At 52.9% G+C, this 16,813-nt stretch overlaps 4 protein-coding genes across 4 annotated transcripts; 2 read left to right on the top strand and 2 right to left on the bottom strand.

Annotated features, from left to right (window-relative positions):
• Positions 1-2,481: 2,481 nt before the first annotated feature.
• Positions 2,482-4,826, top strand: ACET3X_001788 (uncharacterized protein). The gene is made up of 3 exons (XM_069447119.1): positions 2,482-2,968; positions 3,029-3,181; positions 3,233-4,826. The coding sequence occupies exons 1-3, from the start codon at positions 2,890-2,892 to the stop codon at positions 4,423-4,425; spliced, it is 1,425 nt and encodes a 474-aa protein (XP_069312030.1). The 5' UTR covers positions 2,482-2,889; the 3' UTR covers positions 4,426-4,826.
• A 3,429-nt stretch (positions 4,827-8,255) lies between these two features.
• ACET3X_001787 (uncharacterized protein) lies at positions 8,256-8,927 on the bottom strand (the record flags this gene model as incomplete). Its single annotated transcript, XM_069447118.1, has 3 exons — positions 8,256-8,275; positions 8,431-8,721; positions 8,774-8,927. The coding sequence occupies 3 exons, from the start codon at positions 8,925-8,927 to the stop codon at positions 8,256-8,258; spliced, it is 465 nt and encodes a 154-aa protein (XP_069312029.1).
• A 3,372-nt stretch (positions 8,928-12,299) lies between these two features.
• On the top strand, positions 12,300-12,626 carry ACET3X_001786 (uncharacterized protein; the record flags this gene model as incomplete). Its single annotated transcript, XM_069447115.1, has 2 exons — positions 12,300-12,310; positions 12,359-12,626. 2 exons carry the CDS (start codon positions 12,300-12,302, stop codon positions 12,624-12,626), a joined length of 279 nt encoding a protein of 92 aa, XP_069312028.1.
• A 1,292-nt stretch (positions 12,627-13,918) lies between these two features.
• On the bottom strand, positions 13,919-16,264 carry ACET3X_001785 (uncharacterized protein; the record flags this gene model as incomplete). Its single annotated transcript, XM_069447114.1, has 5 exons — positions 13,919-13,938; positions 14,128-14,142; positions 14,878-15,958; positions 16,008-16,173; positions 16,227-16,264. 5 exons carry the CDS (start codon positions 16,262-16,264, stop codon positions 13,919-13,921), a joined length of 1,320 nt encoding a protein of 439 aa, XP_069312027.1.
• Positions 16,265-16,813: the final 549 nt, after the last annotated feature.

Genomic DNA, 16,813 nt, shown 5'->3' with positions numbered 1-16,813 from the left:
GTCGGCTGAAAGCGTCGTGGAATCCATCCGTCATCGAGTGGGTGCGCTGGCGCTTAAACTGCGGTGGGCTCTGCGTGTCGGGGAACGACTGATCACCCAGGGTCCCAAAGTCGAAGTTGTGCGACTGGGCAGGAGGATGATGTATCTGGCTTTCAAGCGAATTGAGTCGGTCGGCTAGCTCCTTGATATAACTGAACGGCGTTAGCATGGGCATCAAGTTGAGAGAACAAGATGACATACCCTTTGCTAGGTCCGCGCTTCATGGGTTGACGGCTGAACTGACAGCGCGCGCCGGTTCTTTTACAGCTAGAGCAAGCTTCCGGGCCGTTCTCGCTGGTTGCATCACATCGAATCTACATGCCGTAAGCAGTGTTTGTACGTGGAGAAGAGACGCCGCATACCTTCTTCCTGCGGCATTCGTCGCAGGCGCGCGACACCTTGGAGCGTTTGCGATTCGGATCGTTGGGGTCGTACGGATCGTGATGTCCCTCCATGCTCATGACGTGTTGGGCCATTTGTTGCGGAGAATGTGTTGGGCGTGTCGGTCCAGCGAAATGCTGGTGCGCGGCCATGGCGGGTCCCATGTGAGCCATCTGCTGGTACTGCGGTTGCTGCGGACCGGCTGGGTGCATCATGTCCCCGCCCTCACGCAGCTGCTGTAGGTTCTCTTGTAGGCGCAATTCAGGGTCCGTCAACTGGTGTTGCTGCGCTGGTGGTGTGCCATTCTGGTTTGCGTACTGGCCTGGTCCTCCGCCCATTTGCGTGTCGGGATCCGCGTAGCCAGCCATTTCTCAGCGCGTCGTCTCCAAGAAGACAAGAGAGGATTCGATCAGCAGTTATCCGGAGCGCCGGTTTGGCTTTGTTGCGCGATCGCGCGAGAGGCTGGATGTTGGAAAGCGAGAGGTTGTGTAAGAGGCCGACGGGGAGGGATGTGCGAGCTTTGCGATTTTTGCGCTAGCGTGGACCATGGGAGGAGAGAGCAGGTCATGGTGGACTCTGGTGAATGCGACAACAACATTATGGTGGTGGTAGGTTTACTGAGACACGGAAATGTCTTCTACTTGCTGCGTTGATCGGAAGCTACTGACTGGCCGGTGACGACGTGGTCGCTGTTCGGATTATCTCTTCCACCGTACGCGCTTCCGGGACGGCCAGTGGGAGCACCATGCACAGCCATCATCAGAAGTGCCCACCTGCTGCAACTGACGGCTATTACCATTGCACTTGTGAGGACACTGCCGAGTCAATTAGATTTGTGGAATCTTTTTGCAGTGTAGCTTCACGGCATCCATCTCGTTTATCTACATTGCACCGAATTACACGTGCATATGCTCAGTACCGATCTCCTTCAAACACCTGCACCCTACGATGAACTCCGGTCCAAGAAGTTCCCAGGGAACTTGTTGATATTGGTCAAAGAAGGTATCTTGATCCAAACTGTTGAGGAATGCACACTTTTAGAGAATCACAGTATCCATGCGTTGGACTCCTGCATCACAGCTTTTTGTCAAAGCATCCCTAAAAAGCCAGTGTATCCTTTCCAGCGTATAATGCTGACACCGAAATAACCTCATGTCAGACCCGGTGATTACTCCCCGAGGAGGGTTTGGTAGATCAGCGGCCCTAGAGTCCTTCGACACGTGCTATGAATACTTTCGGCGACGGCTGGCTGCAGCATCGGGTCGAGGGTGAGACGACCCAGAGCAGTGCGATACACCGACAGAGTAGAAGACGCCACGGAGAAGACTATGGGGTTCCGTTTCAAAAACATTATGCCAACACCATGCCCAGCAGTCCTAAGGTCTAGACACTCTGTTTGATCTAATATTTACTTTGCGCTTCTCCCCCAGCTACGTTGCTTGGTCTTCAACACAGGCCTTAGCGCTCTCGACGGCCGGGCGTATTGCGACGAGATATGCACGCGGGCATTGTACCTGAAAATAATGGATAGGCTTGCTTCCGGTTCTATATGCGCTCGACGCTATCGACACAGACAACACAGATGATCTCCACTTGGCAACGGGCGACGGATGCTTTGAGTTACGGCGGTCGGTGGAGGAGAAACAGGCTGACTCGACAAGCGAATCGCGGCCGCGATTGAAACATGCCGTGCGTGGAGTCCCGCATTATTAGAGGCGGGCTGGCGAGGCCAGCACAGCAAAGAGGAGAGAGAGAGAGGCGTCGCGTCTTCGCGGTGTGGATCGTCTAAAAAGCCTGCGGGTCATCAATCACGGCCAGGACGGCAGCGGGCGTGCGGAGGGTAGGATTCATGCGGTGAGATGGTGCTGCTGGCTTGCATGCAAGTGTGGGATTGGAGCGCTAACCCCGATGGGACCAGCATTGCCCGCCGTCATGATGGCTGATCGCGCTTGCAGCTTCGAGCGTCGAGGTCTGAGCGCACTTGCCGATGACGCTAAGCTCCACAGCCAATTACACGCACCGCAGCGCCGTGTGCCTTCCTCTTAACCTGTTCCTCCCGCTCGCCCTCTTCCCTCCCATCACTACCTCACCCGCACAACACCACACAGTATACTGGTCTGGTCGTTCCCAAGGAGCTCCGTCTAACGCTTTCGGCCAGCGCCTCTTGCGCTCGGTTCCCCTTTGATCTCCCACCAAACTCTCCACTCCATCCTGTCGTCCTCGGTCTCTTCCACGGCGTTCACGGTCCCCATCCAGCATACCATTGACCAAGATACCCTCTGGCGTTTGAACTAGCATCTTCTCAGCCCTATCCTTCTTCTCTGTAGCTTTATCCTTTTGCTCGCGCCTCGCGTGTGGCTTTGTTTCCCTCTTGTTTCATCCTCTGTAGCCCGTTGGCTCTTTGCAACACTCCCACCCAGCTGCTCCTAGCCAGCTGCGACGACCGCACTCGGCCGTGACTGCCCCGGTATGCCTGTTATCGATGGCGAGAAATGGGCTTGCTCGTCCTGCATCAAGGGCCATCGAGTGAGCGGTTGCAACCACACTGGTATGTCGCTCACGCAGTGCGGCACTTGAACCGCATTCCAGTGCTAATATTGTCCCCAAGATCGAGATCTGCACCACATCAACCCCAAAGGTCGTCCTGTCAAGCAATGCGAGCACTGTCGCGGTGCGCGCAAGTCCAAGTCCCACCACGCAAAGTGCGACTGCGGCGAGAAGAAGGACAAGGACTTGCACAAGGACAAAGGCGACGCGAAGAGTGAGCTCATAGCTGGCTTGGCCGTCCCCGACCATTCTGACGTTCCTCTAGCTCACGACAACCGCTGCCAGTGCCACTCGGGCGCCAAGTGCTTATGCGGTACCAAGAACGAAGACGTTGATCTCAAAATCGACACGTCCCGGCAGACTCTCCACGATGCTCGCGCGAAACCAAAGTTGACTGCGACGCACTCGGAAAGCCACTTGACCGTCTTCGCAAACGGCCACCACAAGCCTTGTCACCGCAACAACAATTCGGCCCACGTCTCCGGTCTGCCCTACAAGATTCCTCGTCCGCACACGCTACATGGCCATGCCGCCTTCTCTGCTCTCTCGCAAGACAAGAGTGCTCGCAGCAAGCCAGAGCCGCCCGCTACACGCTCCATGGACACGCTCTCGTTATCCAACAACGACTTCCACGCCATGTTTGGCTCTACTCAGCGATGTGCCAACAAGCCCTCGACTCCCAACGTTGGTGGTAGCCTCGACACCTTCGCTTTCAGCGACATGTTCAGCAGTCAGCCTGGTGTCTTTGGACAGGAGGGCGAGTCTCCCAACAGCAACGTTAGCGACACGTTTTCAACCCAGCAGTGGCCTTGGATTGCCGATACTGTGACGCCGGTGAACAGCACATTCGGTCTGGGTAGCTTGTCCACTTCGCCATCGCAGGACTGTCTTCCGAATATGGACAACGACTGGCTGGCAGCATCTGCTGGGTTTGACCACGTCTGGTCTGCCACTGACCTTCCCCTGGATCCGAGCAAATTCAACGACGAGTTGGCTCAACCGATTTCACACAGCGGCGAATCAAAACAGAGCGGCCCCGGCCTCACTGTAGCCTCGTCTGTGCACTCGGAAATCGGAGAGCCCGCCCTCTTCGGTGACTTGGACTTCAAGGCTCCCCAGTCGGCTGCCAGCGAGTCGCTTTTCTGGGAAGATACTCCTGCGTATCGGTTTAGCACTGCTGTACCGAGTGAACCCCTGAACGGGTTGCCAATGACTACTGCAGCGCCCATGTCCAGCATGATCGGCTTCGATCCCATCTATGCCAAGAGCATTACTGCTGCGCCAGCAACTATGACGAGTACCGCCTCACCTGACTTTGCCGACACAGCCGCAATCTCGATGCCTAGCAATTTCGAGGACGTTGTTCCCATGGACCCGTGGCCTTTAGACCAGGCCAACGGTGCTTTCAACGCGCTGAACAATTTTGATCTATCTTATGCCAACAACGGTTGGTTTTAGACGCCTGCGAAGGAACAGCAAGCTTTCGCAGCTGCTGTTCCTTTTGATGACGCCATGACTGATGACGCTGCTGGTGCGCGATGATACCAACGCCTAGGCGATCTCTATTCATACTTTCTTCTAGCCTTCATGGCTACCCTTTTGACTTTCGGTCGCCTGTGCATATTTCCTGACCTGGCCCGAACCAATCGCTTCATGTGCGTTTGAGGCCGTTTCTACAGAGCTCGCATCATCACTGTTTGTTGCATTTGATGGTCGAGCAAGTAAGCATCCGTATATACATTGGGATGGGTTTGGGTGGTGATTTCAATGATTGGGCGATTTGCCCGTGGGGATTTCGCAAAAGTATAGACGGGGCTCCGGCGTTGCGACGCCTGCCCTACAATGAAATAAGAACAAGCAAAAAACAACACCGTGTCCTCATTGTCCTCAACTGCCTGTCGTCGTCAACTTGAGACACTTCAAGGGACACCTCGAGCATTGCTGAGTGACGTCCTTGAACCAGCCGTGCGTGCCGCACGGCCATAAGGTTCGCTGTAATCCCTCCACCAATCCGCGTCTCCGCCAATCCAACGAGTTTTCAGGGTTCCCGCCTCGCCCACGCCCTGCATGCAAAGCGTGGAGCGCCAGCGAGCAGAGATTTTCGCTGACCTTCCAAGTTTCCGTTGATCGGTCGGCAAGGATGGGGGCAGGGCTATCTGTCGCAAGACCGCGATTAACCTTTTGGACGCGCATGCTGTGGAGAGATCCCACGTCGGATCCGGCTACGGGGTCCTTGCATCAACATGGACGATGATGTGTGTGGATAATCAGCCACAGATGTAACACCACTACGTCGTCTCACGGGTACACGATGTGTGCGCTAGACGGCGCAACAGCGCTCATGGCGGCAGTCGATTGCTGAATGTGATCGTTCGCGATGCGATGCACAAAGGGACATGTGCCGCGGCCTGAAGTCAGGCTACCAAGGCTAAAGACTGGCCACAGTAACCTCAGCAGAGGTAGCTCGTTGCGGACAGCGCGATTCGCTGAGCGCGGCAAAGCAGTCTGAGGCTGGGCAAGCCGCCAGGAATGCTGAGAGAGCGGCATGACCACGAAAGCATGTCACCCCACGACTAGATGCGTTCGCCCATCCGACGCCCGCTGCACAGCACAAACGAAGAGTGCTGTTCTTGTGCATGCCCAGTGTGCACAGCCTCCTTTTACGCTTTTACGAACCGCCATGGTGGAAAAGCGTCAAAGTGCAGTTTTTCGGTCTGGCGAACCAGAAGCCTGCGCTGCGTGTGCTCACATGTTCTCGTAATATGCGGAAGCATACTTCCCCTCTTAACGTCTCACGATAAAGCTAGGCGTTTCTGGGTGTCATCCCAACGAAACATGAATAAACGGAAGGTGAGGTTGTTCACAGAGATGGAGAGCATCTCAGCTAATAAGTACTCGCCTCGATTCGATACGAGCATCATCCAGCCACTTGTGTCCTCCGTTCGCTTCTCTACGAAGCGTTCCAATGGCGAAATTCACGCATGCAATACATGAATTCGTAGCCGCGGGCGCGCCCGCCTAGCGACTTCCTACTTGGGAGTAAAGCATAGCGATATGTGAAGATTGTATGGTTTGTCTAGACGCTGTGCATTGCACTCTCGCTTGGATGATGGATACTTTTCCCGCGGTTTGGCGTCGCAGGCTTGTGGGGTGAAGGCGTATTGACGCTAGTACAAGATAACTAGTCTATTTGTTAAGGCATATCCAGAAACGAACTGGCCCGCAGACGCCATGGTTGAAGAAAAATTCATATCGCCAAAGTTGTCGTCGTTGTCGAGGCTGAACAAACCAAAACTAAACTAACTGTCAGGGACGACTCTCTGCGCGACGCGAGATCGACGATCCCTGAACGTGTCAAGTTCGGCATCGGCCGTCGGCTTTGTGCTCAGTGGCTGGTGGCATCTCGGGACTTTCGGAGGGTCGGAGGGACCCTGAAAAGAAGGCCCTGAACTGGACGGCGGTTCGAAATGATGTCAGGTCTCGTGTTGTCCTTGTGTTGAACCGAGGCGAAAAGCCAACGAGGTCCCACCGACTTTCCCCCATCTGGTCGCACAACGACTTGGATTCCGCGATCGCCAACCTTTTGTATGATTCAGTTGCGTGTTTCGATGCGAATGGAGGGGTCCGCATGTGATGTGGAGTTTGTGGGCTTTCCATCAATTTCTGTAGCCCTATCTACGTGCCAAATCCTACTGGCAGGAGAGTATGCCCGTGGTTGCTGCCCGTGGTTGCATTGCGCAGGGTTGTGAGCTAGGTAAATGCGAGTTGCGACCGACGTCATCGCGTTGCTGGAGTTCACCGCGAGGTCGTCAGGTCTGCCCATGTGGTGTTGGTAAATTTCATTTCCAACTTTAGACCAGGAGATCACCAAGTGGTAAGCTCCGTGAACACTAGTTCGACGTTGTGCGGAAGTACTAATCACCTGCGCAGCGGAAATTATCCGTTCGTGCAGCTTCCAAGTCGATCTTTACGGTTGGCGGTGGGCTTATTCGTAGCACGGCAAGATTGGCGCCGCGTTTACCGCGTGTAGCATGGGTTCTTGGTAGACGAGGATACGACTGGCGGTGTCGATGTCGTGTGGGTAAGCTGCATATTGCAAAGGGGTATACGCCTTGCTTACCCTGTGCTCAATACCGATGCATCTTGGCTAATTCATTAGCGGTGTAGTATACTTGTCCGCGTGCATAGGGCAAGTGCAGCTATTTCTGATTGTGAGTATCAGAAGTTGACTGAATCACCTGCCAATGTCCCGCGACAGTTCTACATCTGGAGAAAAGATGCCAGAGCAGGTGGAGCAGAAGCATGTGACACTTCACTACTATGATGTTTCCTGGTGTTAGAAGAACACAGACTAACATGCCTGTCCAGTCGTACTGGGTCGACCCGCGAAAACTACAGTGGAACCATCTCGACAGCTAATTCTTGTGTTATAGCTCACTACGCCATACAAGGGAAAGGTCGAACCCCCTATCCAGGCAAACACGGGGGAAGCGTTCAATATCTCCTTTCTATGGCGTGTCACAGCAACGGCCTACATGTTCACCAGTACAGGTTCTATCCACTTGTGAAGAACAAGATGAGAAACATCCGATAGAAACTAACCTAAGAGAGTATTCACCGAATGCACACCAATGCTAGACCGCAAGAAAGCTACAGAATATCATACACTGACACATTCAGCAGGATAACCCAGATATCCCTCACTCTGTTACCCCGTATCTTCCCCGCCAGAGTCATCCACTTCTTCATATCCACTGGTCCAATTAATCGGCTGGTACCCACTGAACAAGCTGTCTCCTAACTGATATCCTGGTTTGCTAAAGTACGTCGACATTCGTCCCATGAGAACTGGTGGGGTATCGTAGTCTTCGTCAGTATAGTAAGCTGCATCTTGAGGTATAGCAGTGTAGTTCGCTTGTGAGGGCCAGTAGGAGGGGCTCGAGGTTTCTCGGTAAAGTGGCGAGGGTAGAGGTGATGTTTGTGTTGCGGTGGTTACATAGGTGGATTTGGCTTGTTGTGGTGGCAATGGTAGTGGTGAAGTGTGGCAGCCACATGTGCACGGTGGAGTGTCTGATGTGGAGATCCCTTGGGCCTGAAAGTTTTGCTGTCGCGCTGTGACGTTCGGTAATGTGTCAGTCTGCGATGGAGGTAACGATGATCTACTCGCGACTGGTGCTGGAGATGCTGTTTTTGGTGGTACCTGATCGTGCTCTGCTTCGATGACTGGTAGGCCATGTATCCCGTGCTCCGACGCTGATGGAGATGCCACTTGCTTCAACTCCCCTACACTAGATCCAAGAGCCGTCCACTGCGATATATATGAAGGTCGTGTCGGTTGACTCCTCTGGCCTTCGACAATCGTCTCTCCCAGCAGCGATATTTCCGAGTTCGTTCGTGAATTTGTGTAACTCAGGCTCGGTGGTCGACTCGCTCGTTGCGAACTTATCGAACTTGACCGCTTACTCCTATTCGTGTCGCTCATCCCACCGTCAGATCGTACACTCGTCTCTGACAAGGGCCGCAAGAATGACACTGTCCTCGATCTCCTCAGTGCCTGTCTATCAAGCTTCTCTTCGTCATCTGTAGGTACCGGTTTCTTCACTTCTGGCTCCTTGTGCTCTAATTTCCCGTTCTTATCAGACGCGAAGTATTCCTCCCCTCGTCCAAAAACGACTTGAAGTGACGCGAAATCTCGCGTTGTGCCGTCCGTAGGGTAGAGCCAGTCTCTGAGTGCAGGAGGAAGATCGTAGCCATCTTCTGAGCGTTAGTACAAAGATGGTCATTATGTTAGATTGCGTATGCGCACCTTGCTTAAACTCCCCGCCCTTGGTTTTCCAGCAAACGTAGTATCGCTCAAAAGCACCAAATGCGCAGACTATGAGGTCTTCCAGGCTATCCGGGTCGTTTGGGTCTTCCGGTATCTCGCCTAGACGTTTATAGAGTCCCGTAGAGGCATCCATCGTGGATTGTTTGTACCTAGGTATGGTGGAGAAAATATATTCGGGACACGCTTCAGTCGATAAGCATCCACCAAATGTATCTGTTGACAAATAAGAAGAAACCGGGTACAGACCACGATAAAACAAGCACTTGATCCGTTCAAGACTTCAAGCAAAGCGCACTTGTCTGTGGGCAGTACTCATCACGCTCAGGTAGCTACCCCAGCTTTCAACTGTCAATTACATTGCCATCATCATCGCAGCATTACCATATCGTCTTCAAACAATACATGGTACATGTCACTTTGTTCTCGCGTGATTAGTATCGGCTGCGACGCACTGCCAAAACGTGTCAGGAACTTGAAGCACTTGCGAGGAGCGAGTCGGTCGATGGTGGGTCGAGTTTCACATTTGCCAGTCAGCAGGGGCGGCAACGGGCGGATTGGCTGGCGAATATTTGGCATACGAGGACTCGCAACATAGAAGTTCGCAAGTGACAGGTTTGAGAATTCGTGCGTGGGTACTGATATCATGGAAAAGAGAAGGTTGTTCTGGAGTGTCGGATGAAGCGAACGAATGGAAGACAGGAATAACATTTAGCCCTTTTGTGCACCATCGTGAACATCTCGCTTGAATTTCGAATCTTTGCTTGTATCTGGATGCGTTTTCGTTCAGAGAAATGTTCTAGGCCCAATTGATTTCTATTCCCTACTGGTATGCCAGGCTAATATTATTTCATCTCTTCGTCTGCCCATCTTGGTTCTCCAAACTAACCAGATCGTCAATCTCCCTAAACAACGCAGAGGTAGTCTTCCTCGTACCGTTAGTTACCGACCTCTCTCTTCCCCTTCCACGACCAGCAGCAGCAGCAGGTTGTCTGGACGCACCATTCATCCTGCCCTGAGTACCACCGATTCTGTTACTCATGCCCTGATTGCCTTTTCCACTCGTCATAGTACGAGCGAGAGACTGTCGACTTGGTGTTATGGGTGACGACTTGGGCGACGAGCGAGATGCATCAACTCTCGATGAGGACGACGATAGCTCAGAGGCAGAACGTTTCCTCTGCTGGCGATTTTGACTAGACGTTTGTGTTGGTTGTCGAAAAGTCGGTCTTTGTGAGGTCGCACTTGGGCTGGGACTTGACTTAGAAGGATTTGGCCGGCGTGGAAGAGATATAGCTGGTCTGGCGCCTGCCTTAAATTGAGCACCAGATATCGCTGGGTCTTCTCGTACGGACGGTGCTCGTTGACGTGGAGGTGTTGTAGGCCGTTGAATAGAAGGTTCAGACGCGGGGCTAGGATCGGATGGTTGCGGCCGCCTTGCTAATGCCTTCGCTTGATTTGCTTTTGAGATCGCCAATGCTAAAGGTGCTGGTGTTGGGGAGGCTTGGGGCTGTACGCTGATCCCAGGCGCGTTCAGTGACTCACCTTCGTTGGAGTAGACAGAAGAAGTAGTACTATTAGCCCGAGATTTACGTTCACTTGATTGCCTTCGAGCATCGGAACCAGGCATCTGAGCTGCTGCAAGAGCCTCGAACTTCTGAGCCTGGGCTAGGGCTCGTGAGCCGCTGCTTCTGTTCAGCTTGGGTGTGGTTCGCTTCCCGCTCTCAGATGTGGATTGCTGTTCAGCGGATGGGGATTCTGTATTTCCTGGGGTACTTTTCCCATCATTGATAAGATTGGGAGGCGGTTGGGCTCGCAAAACATTTGCCTGGTTCAGAATGTCTTCGCTCTCTCCACCGACTGCTGACTGCGCTTCGGCAGGCAAAGATTCTGTTACGTTGGAAGATGAAGAACCCCCTACGTTTGGTGAGCTGTTGCTCTGCCCCATACCGGATATGTCAGTAGATGCTGTATTGGGTTTTGATGTCGAGTCCAAAGATTCCGCATCCTCCCCTACAGCAGGGGAGTACGCTGGTGGCGGTGTAGCAGGTCTGAAAACCAACGACTCTACCACAGGAGGCGGATCCTCAAATATAGACTTGGGTATCTTCATCGGTCTATACGCCTCTTGCTCATTACTCCCTTTACCTCCTCCCTCGTTAACCACCCCCGGCTTCGACACAAGTGCCTCTGCAGCCAACGGCTGATCAACCGGCGCATCCTCTTTCGCATCAACCGCCCTTTTCGTCGTCTGGTCCTGCTGTCGAACTTCCGCCTCTTTCTGAAACCTCTTTTCTTTCCTGCTCAATTCAATCTCCAACACCCTGGTATTAGGCGCGACTCTTGACTTTAGGCCATCGTCGTCAAGGTCAAAATACAGTCCCCAAAGACCTGGAGCTTCTTCGACTGCGCACCATCCCTCCCAGCCATCAAATGTCAGTCGCCGATCTTGTCGCGTGCAATCGAATGGACCAGTGAGATTCGGTTGAGCATCTGCGCGGACACCGTACTTGACTTCCCCAGTCTGCTTATCGACGTACACCCAGTTCATAATCGGCGCGACATCCGTGATTGTTGTGACGAGGCCTTCGTAGTTGGTATCAGGATAAGGTAGGTAGTACCCAGCGTACGGATGGCCTAGGGGGCTCCCATCCTCAGTGCCCGTGTCAATCCAAAGCTTTCCGTTTCTCAAGACGACCTGGCGACCGTCTATCTCTCGGCTGCGATGCGATGACTTGACGCATGTTGCGATGAGGTTGCAGCGACGGGCGCGATGCTCTTCTCTTTTCTCTTTGGATTGTGATTGTCGGATAGCCTCTTGTGAGCCAAGTAAACCTGGGGCTACGATGGCGGCGATAAGGATTGAGAGCACCATCCTGAGTGTGGTGCATTACGGTAGTGCATTGGTGTATAGACCGGCATGGATATCCACCAAGTCACCACCGCTTACAGGCTGCGATCTGTTCGGTCTAAGCGCATTACCATAGCTTCGAAGAACTGGCTTGACTGTGTGATTTTGATGGTCTGATGCTCGTGCGACAGAGGGCAACCATGTTCAAGTTGAGACGTTCGCCCTGAGCCTCACCGCACCCCGTGTGTTTCATCCTCCTAACCGCCCCGCCAACGAGCATAGCATATCCCCACAATGTCCAAGCGACCATCGCTGATCATCTTGCCTGGACCCTGGATTCTCCTTCTGCAGTGAGGCTGGTACGAGACTCGAACGATGGCAGCGACTGTGAGACGCAGGAGTGCCACAAGAGTGGTTTCGACGATCTAACGCGACAGCGACTCGTGGTAAAGGACAACGACCCGTGGTGTCGCTGTATCTGGTGGTGACTCTACATATAAGGCAGAGATATGGCACTCGCTAAAGGCCAGTACAGTCGACCTGCACCTCATCCTTACCATCCACCAACACACTCAGCAACGGCCCGGAGCCTGCCCAGTCTGAACCACTTGCCTAATACCTAATATCAGTTCCTCGCCGTTCTCAATTCTTATCAAAATGTCTACTCTGTAAGCAAGTCCTACACGGAAGAGTGTTCGTGTGCTGACCTTGATTAGCGACTCCACCATTCGTCCAACAGCCTACGGCTCCGACACTGAAAGCGACGGACAAGCCTCCGGTGGTCGTAAAGTCTCTTCGAAGGTCGGCCCTGTACCATCTTCAGCCACACTCAACCGACCGGCCGGAAACATCATCAAGGGCCCAGTAGACGAAAATGGCAAGCCGAAGGACGCTGCATTGCTCCTCGGTATCAAATTGGACTTGGAGGCAGAGATTCACCTGACAGCAAGGATTCGTGGAGACATTACAATTGGGTTGTATTGAGCTATTTGTATGGTGGATACGAACAATGTTTGGCGTTTGGCATGATGAGCTCCAAGCGGCTGGTGAATAGTCTCCATAGCGGACACAAGGCATTGGCTTCGCAAAGGGACTCTTGACATTGGAGAAGGCACTCATATATTGAATGAATGACATCTCTATGCAAGAGTGCACGCATATCGGGCGTGAAGACATCACCAGTGCAAAAGTCATGGAAGTGAGGTTATAGTCTGAGCACATCGTTAGCTTTGATACACAGAGAGTAATGACTATGTGCAGATTGAGGGTACTGATCAGACTCATGCCCTGTCACAGGCAGTTATCACCATTGCCGTAGCTCGGTAGACCGTCGTGATAAATTGAATGTTCATCTTTTAAGGGGAGGTGAAGATGATGAGGGAGGACTTACCAAATGTGTCATCACGCTTACAGTAGTAGTAGACGATCCTGTGCAACTCATCAGTTGCTGTTGTATACCGTCTTTATGAAACAAGGTGATGTGTGTGTGGATCAGACATGACGGTTCTCGTCTTCGCCGAAGCTTGGACATATGCTTGTCTTTGATTGTGTCGTATCATCATTTCGGAGAAGGAGAAAGGCGCGGAGCGTACCGGATGGAGGGAGACAAACACCAGTAAGTCTAGGCAGAAAGTTAGCAAGAACTTCAACCAGGAAACAGCAAGCAAGTGGTATGCATGAGCGTTGGATCAGTTGACATGAATGGATATTTTTGATTTAAGTCTTCACCGGGCGAACCCGTCGGACTCGTCATCAAGTGTTCATCATTTCGCAGGGGTTGGGAAAGAGGAATGTGCTTACCAAGTGACATCTCGCAGACTGTTGCAAATAACAGACTGGTTGGGTTGTTAGCCGAAGCTCAGCAACGCTTGTGTGAACGTGAAAGATGGCGGAGCAGATCAGTCGGCGAGGTTTCTGAGGCCTGCCATAATAAGCATGTCCGTCAAGAATTGTCGGTGCCCAGTGCGGAATCATCATATAGTGTTCGAGAAGAGTTCGAAAAGGAGGAACCGTACCAATTGGATGCCTGTAGAACGCAGAATGTTAGCAAAGCTACAAGCGGCGTTGAAAAGAGTGGTAGAAGTGAGGTTAAGATCAGAAACAGCCATTTTTTATCGGCACTGCCCGAAGGCTTGGTCGGTAATTTCCAGCGTGCCGTAGCACAACAGGTCATCATTGGAGGAGTAGGGAACAGAGCGAGTATGTGCTTACCATTCATGTCGCCTAATGACGGAACTGCATGCTGCAGTAGCTAGAGATTGCGCTGCGCATATACGCTAAGCATTGTCAAAGAATTCTGGAGCTAGTTAGCTCGATGCTCTATTCGCAAAAGTCGAAGACAAATGTGATGGAAGCAGTCCGATCAGACTGACGTGCAAAAGTTTGAGTTTCATTCCCCTAGAGGTCAAAGACTCTAATTTGTTTTTGGCTTTGTGAATCATCATGAAGGTGCGGGATGAGATGAGGGCGGTGCGCTTGTACTTACCAAAGTCAACCCATGCTGGGAGCAGAGCCGTTAGTGCTTGGAGTTAGCAGTAGATGTTTTGCGCACTATAGCGAATCTCGCTGTATCGTTGATACGCCATGGTTGTGCTGCAGTGTAAAACAGTAGTGATGTAGGAAGAGAAGATGCAGGCTGCTGAGAGAAAAGTTAAGCTATCGAAGGTTGGGGCTAATTTTTCCGCTCCGCTAGCGCGTTGGTGACTAAGCCCACGTCACGCGAAGCGGGACCTGCAAGGCTCCATGGGGACACGAGCCTCAGCTTCGAACATGTTTGCAGCACGCTAGATGCGCATGGCTACTATCAAGCAAGGTGACTCGGAACTTCAAGTCATATCGTGTCAATCAGTTCAAGTCTTTCGAGTCGTATTCATCGCGTGTCTGTTATTGCTCTATCATTGGTCTTCCCACCCATATTGACGCCAACCTGATATGCATGCCCTTCTCCTCCTTGCGCCGTTATCATGACGCGTGAGAGACTATCATGGCGCGTAACTTGGGTATTTACATGAAGTCGTAAAAACTAGAACTCATGGGGCCTCGTATATAGAAGCCATCTCGCCTGTACATCCAATCTTCCCTATACAGAACACGTACTGAACAACAAGGACAAAAGCGTCGAATGCTGTTCCTCCTCACGATGCAAAGATGCGAACGTTTAAATCAACGCAGCCTGTCGCAATAACACATCGTATGCCTGCTTTGGCAGCCTCTTCCTCTTTCTTCTTATTGGTACCATTGGCTGCGCCGTTGGGAGCGTCACCATTCACAGGCACATCCTTGATAACATTTGGCGCCCACCGCATACAGCTGACAAAGTGCCCGTGTGCGTCAGTCACAGTCTTGACACAGCGGCCTTCTTGTGTGAGATCCCAGCATCGGATGGTTTTGTCGTCGCTAGCTGACAGCAGGTACTTTCCACCCGGATGGAAGACCAGCGATCGTATCCAATTGTCGTGGCCAGTAAGAGTCTTTATCAACGTTCCTCGTCCGTCCCAAATCTTTATGGTCTTGTCTCTCGATCCAGTTGCAATGTACTCGGCGGAACTACTCAGGGGCGGCGGTTTCTTGAGTCCAGCGAGCGCTGCAAGGTTGGCGTAGGATACTGGAGGCGCAATTGTAACGCACTCGATGACATGCTCATGCCCGAGGAAAGTGCACTTGGGCTCTCCTGAGCTAGCGTCCCATAGCCTGGCAGTCTGGTCGTTTCCTGCTGACAGGAGCCATCGTCCGTCAAAGCTAGGGGCGACGTCTCGTACCCAGTCGGCGTGTCCGCGTATTGTCTTGACACAGTATCCTGTTGTGACATCCCATATCCGCAACGTCTTGTCTCGCGAGGCAGAGACCAGCAGGTTGCCCGACGATGGAGAGCCCGCAGCCCCACTGGGTATGAATCGAATCGCTGAGACGGAGTGGTCGTGTCCGGGAAGTGTCCTGATATTCTTGTATTCGTCTGAGGGGTCCCACAGCTTGATGGTCAAGTCGCTCGAGCATGATGCTAACAGGGTACCGCCCCTCGGGCCACCGAAATCGACATCCAGCACGCCTTTTGTATGTCCCTTGACCGTTCGTTCGAGCTCACCTAATTCCCAATCCCAGATCTTGATAGTGGTGTCTTCCGAGCCTGACGCGAGTGACGAGAAGACGGGATGGAATGCGACGCATGTGATCGGCGAGCGATGTGATTGGAGGGTATGTCGTGCTGGAGCTCGCGGCAGCCAGCTAGTGGGATCTTGATTCCTTCTGATGAGCGAGGTTGGCGTGGTCGAGTCGAGCTCGTTCTGGAGGCTCTGGTTGCGCTGCTCGAGTTCCAAGACCTGTACTGTGTGAGCAGCGTGTTCGGTGTGCTTATTCGCGCACAGCTACCTTCTTCTGCAACCGCACTACACTCGTCCACTTCTTCTCCAGTAGGCCCTCGTACTTTTTCCGCGTAGCATCGTCGAAGCTGTCGGCTATGTTGGCTTCCTCACGAAACGCCTCGGCAGTCTTTGGCGCGTTTATGACACCCAGATAAGCAACTATGGCCTTGTGCCTGGCTCGTTGTCAGTGGTGACTCGTGCGATAGTCGCTATCGGCCATGCTCACAGCTCTTCCGCTTGCCGGTCTGTTAGTATCGCGCTCATGGCGAGACGGCTAGCTCATATGCGATTGGTGCTAATCCGGACTACGCACTATCGCAAGGCGCTGCGCAGTCTTGTGCGGCCGATGCGGAGGAGGTTTTTGGTGGGCGCGGGGAATTGCGGTGAGCGGAGTCTCGAGTGCAGGGGCGGCTGGCGGGGTATTTGGGGGGGAGCGCAAACTGGGAGAGGGAGCAGGCAGCAGGCGGATAGCGATTGTGTCGAAGCAATAATGGGTGCGTGTGGGCTCTGCTCTCCGAGGGCCGTTGGTGTTGGCATTCATGTGGCTGCAGGGATGTTGGGCAGGAACCGGTGACGCTGTTGTTCCCTTGGGAACCAAACCAAAATACTTGCAGCTTTTACATCACCCAGCTGCCGCCGCTACACCGCGTTGTTATCGCTATCCGAGGCTCTGCGATTCGACAGCTTCACAAAAAGCAAACCAAAACAAAACACCGCCTGCTGACATCATCTGGTGAGTCTCCGCCGCTCCTATTCCGCGCACCAGGCAGAGCGCAACAGGCCCACTAGTGCACGCGCGCATCACTGTGTCTC

Source organism: Alternaria dauci, chromosome 1 (genome assembly GCF_042100115.1).
Source record: "Alternaria dauci strain A2016 chromosome 1, whole genome shotgun sequence".
In the NCBI taxonomy this organism is placed as follows: Eukaryota; Fungi; Ascomycota; class Dothideomycetes; order Pleosporales; family Pleosporaceae; genus Alternaria; species Alternaria dauci.
This window is presented reverse-complemented; position numbering and strand designations above follow the sequence as displayed.

Bases quoted from the DNA above. Each gene is read 5' to 3' on its own strand.
- ACET3X_001788 (XM_069447119.1), top strand. From the start codon at position 2,890: ATGCCTGTTATCGATGGCGAGAAATGGGCTTGCTCGTCCTGCATCAAG. The intron at 2,969-3,028 runs GTATGTCGCTCA...ATTGTCCCCAAG, and splicing joins GAGCGGTTGCAACCACACTG to ATCGAGATCTGCACCACATC. The intron at 3,182-3,232 runs GTGAGCTCATAG...ACGTTCCTCTAG, and splicing joins GGACAAAGGCGACGCGAAGA to CTCACGACAACCGCTGCCAG.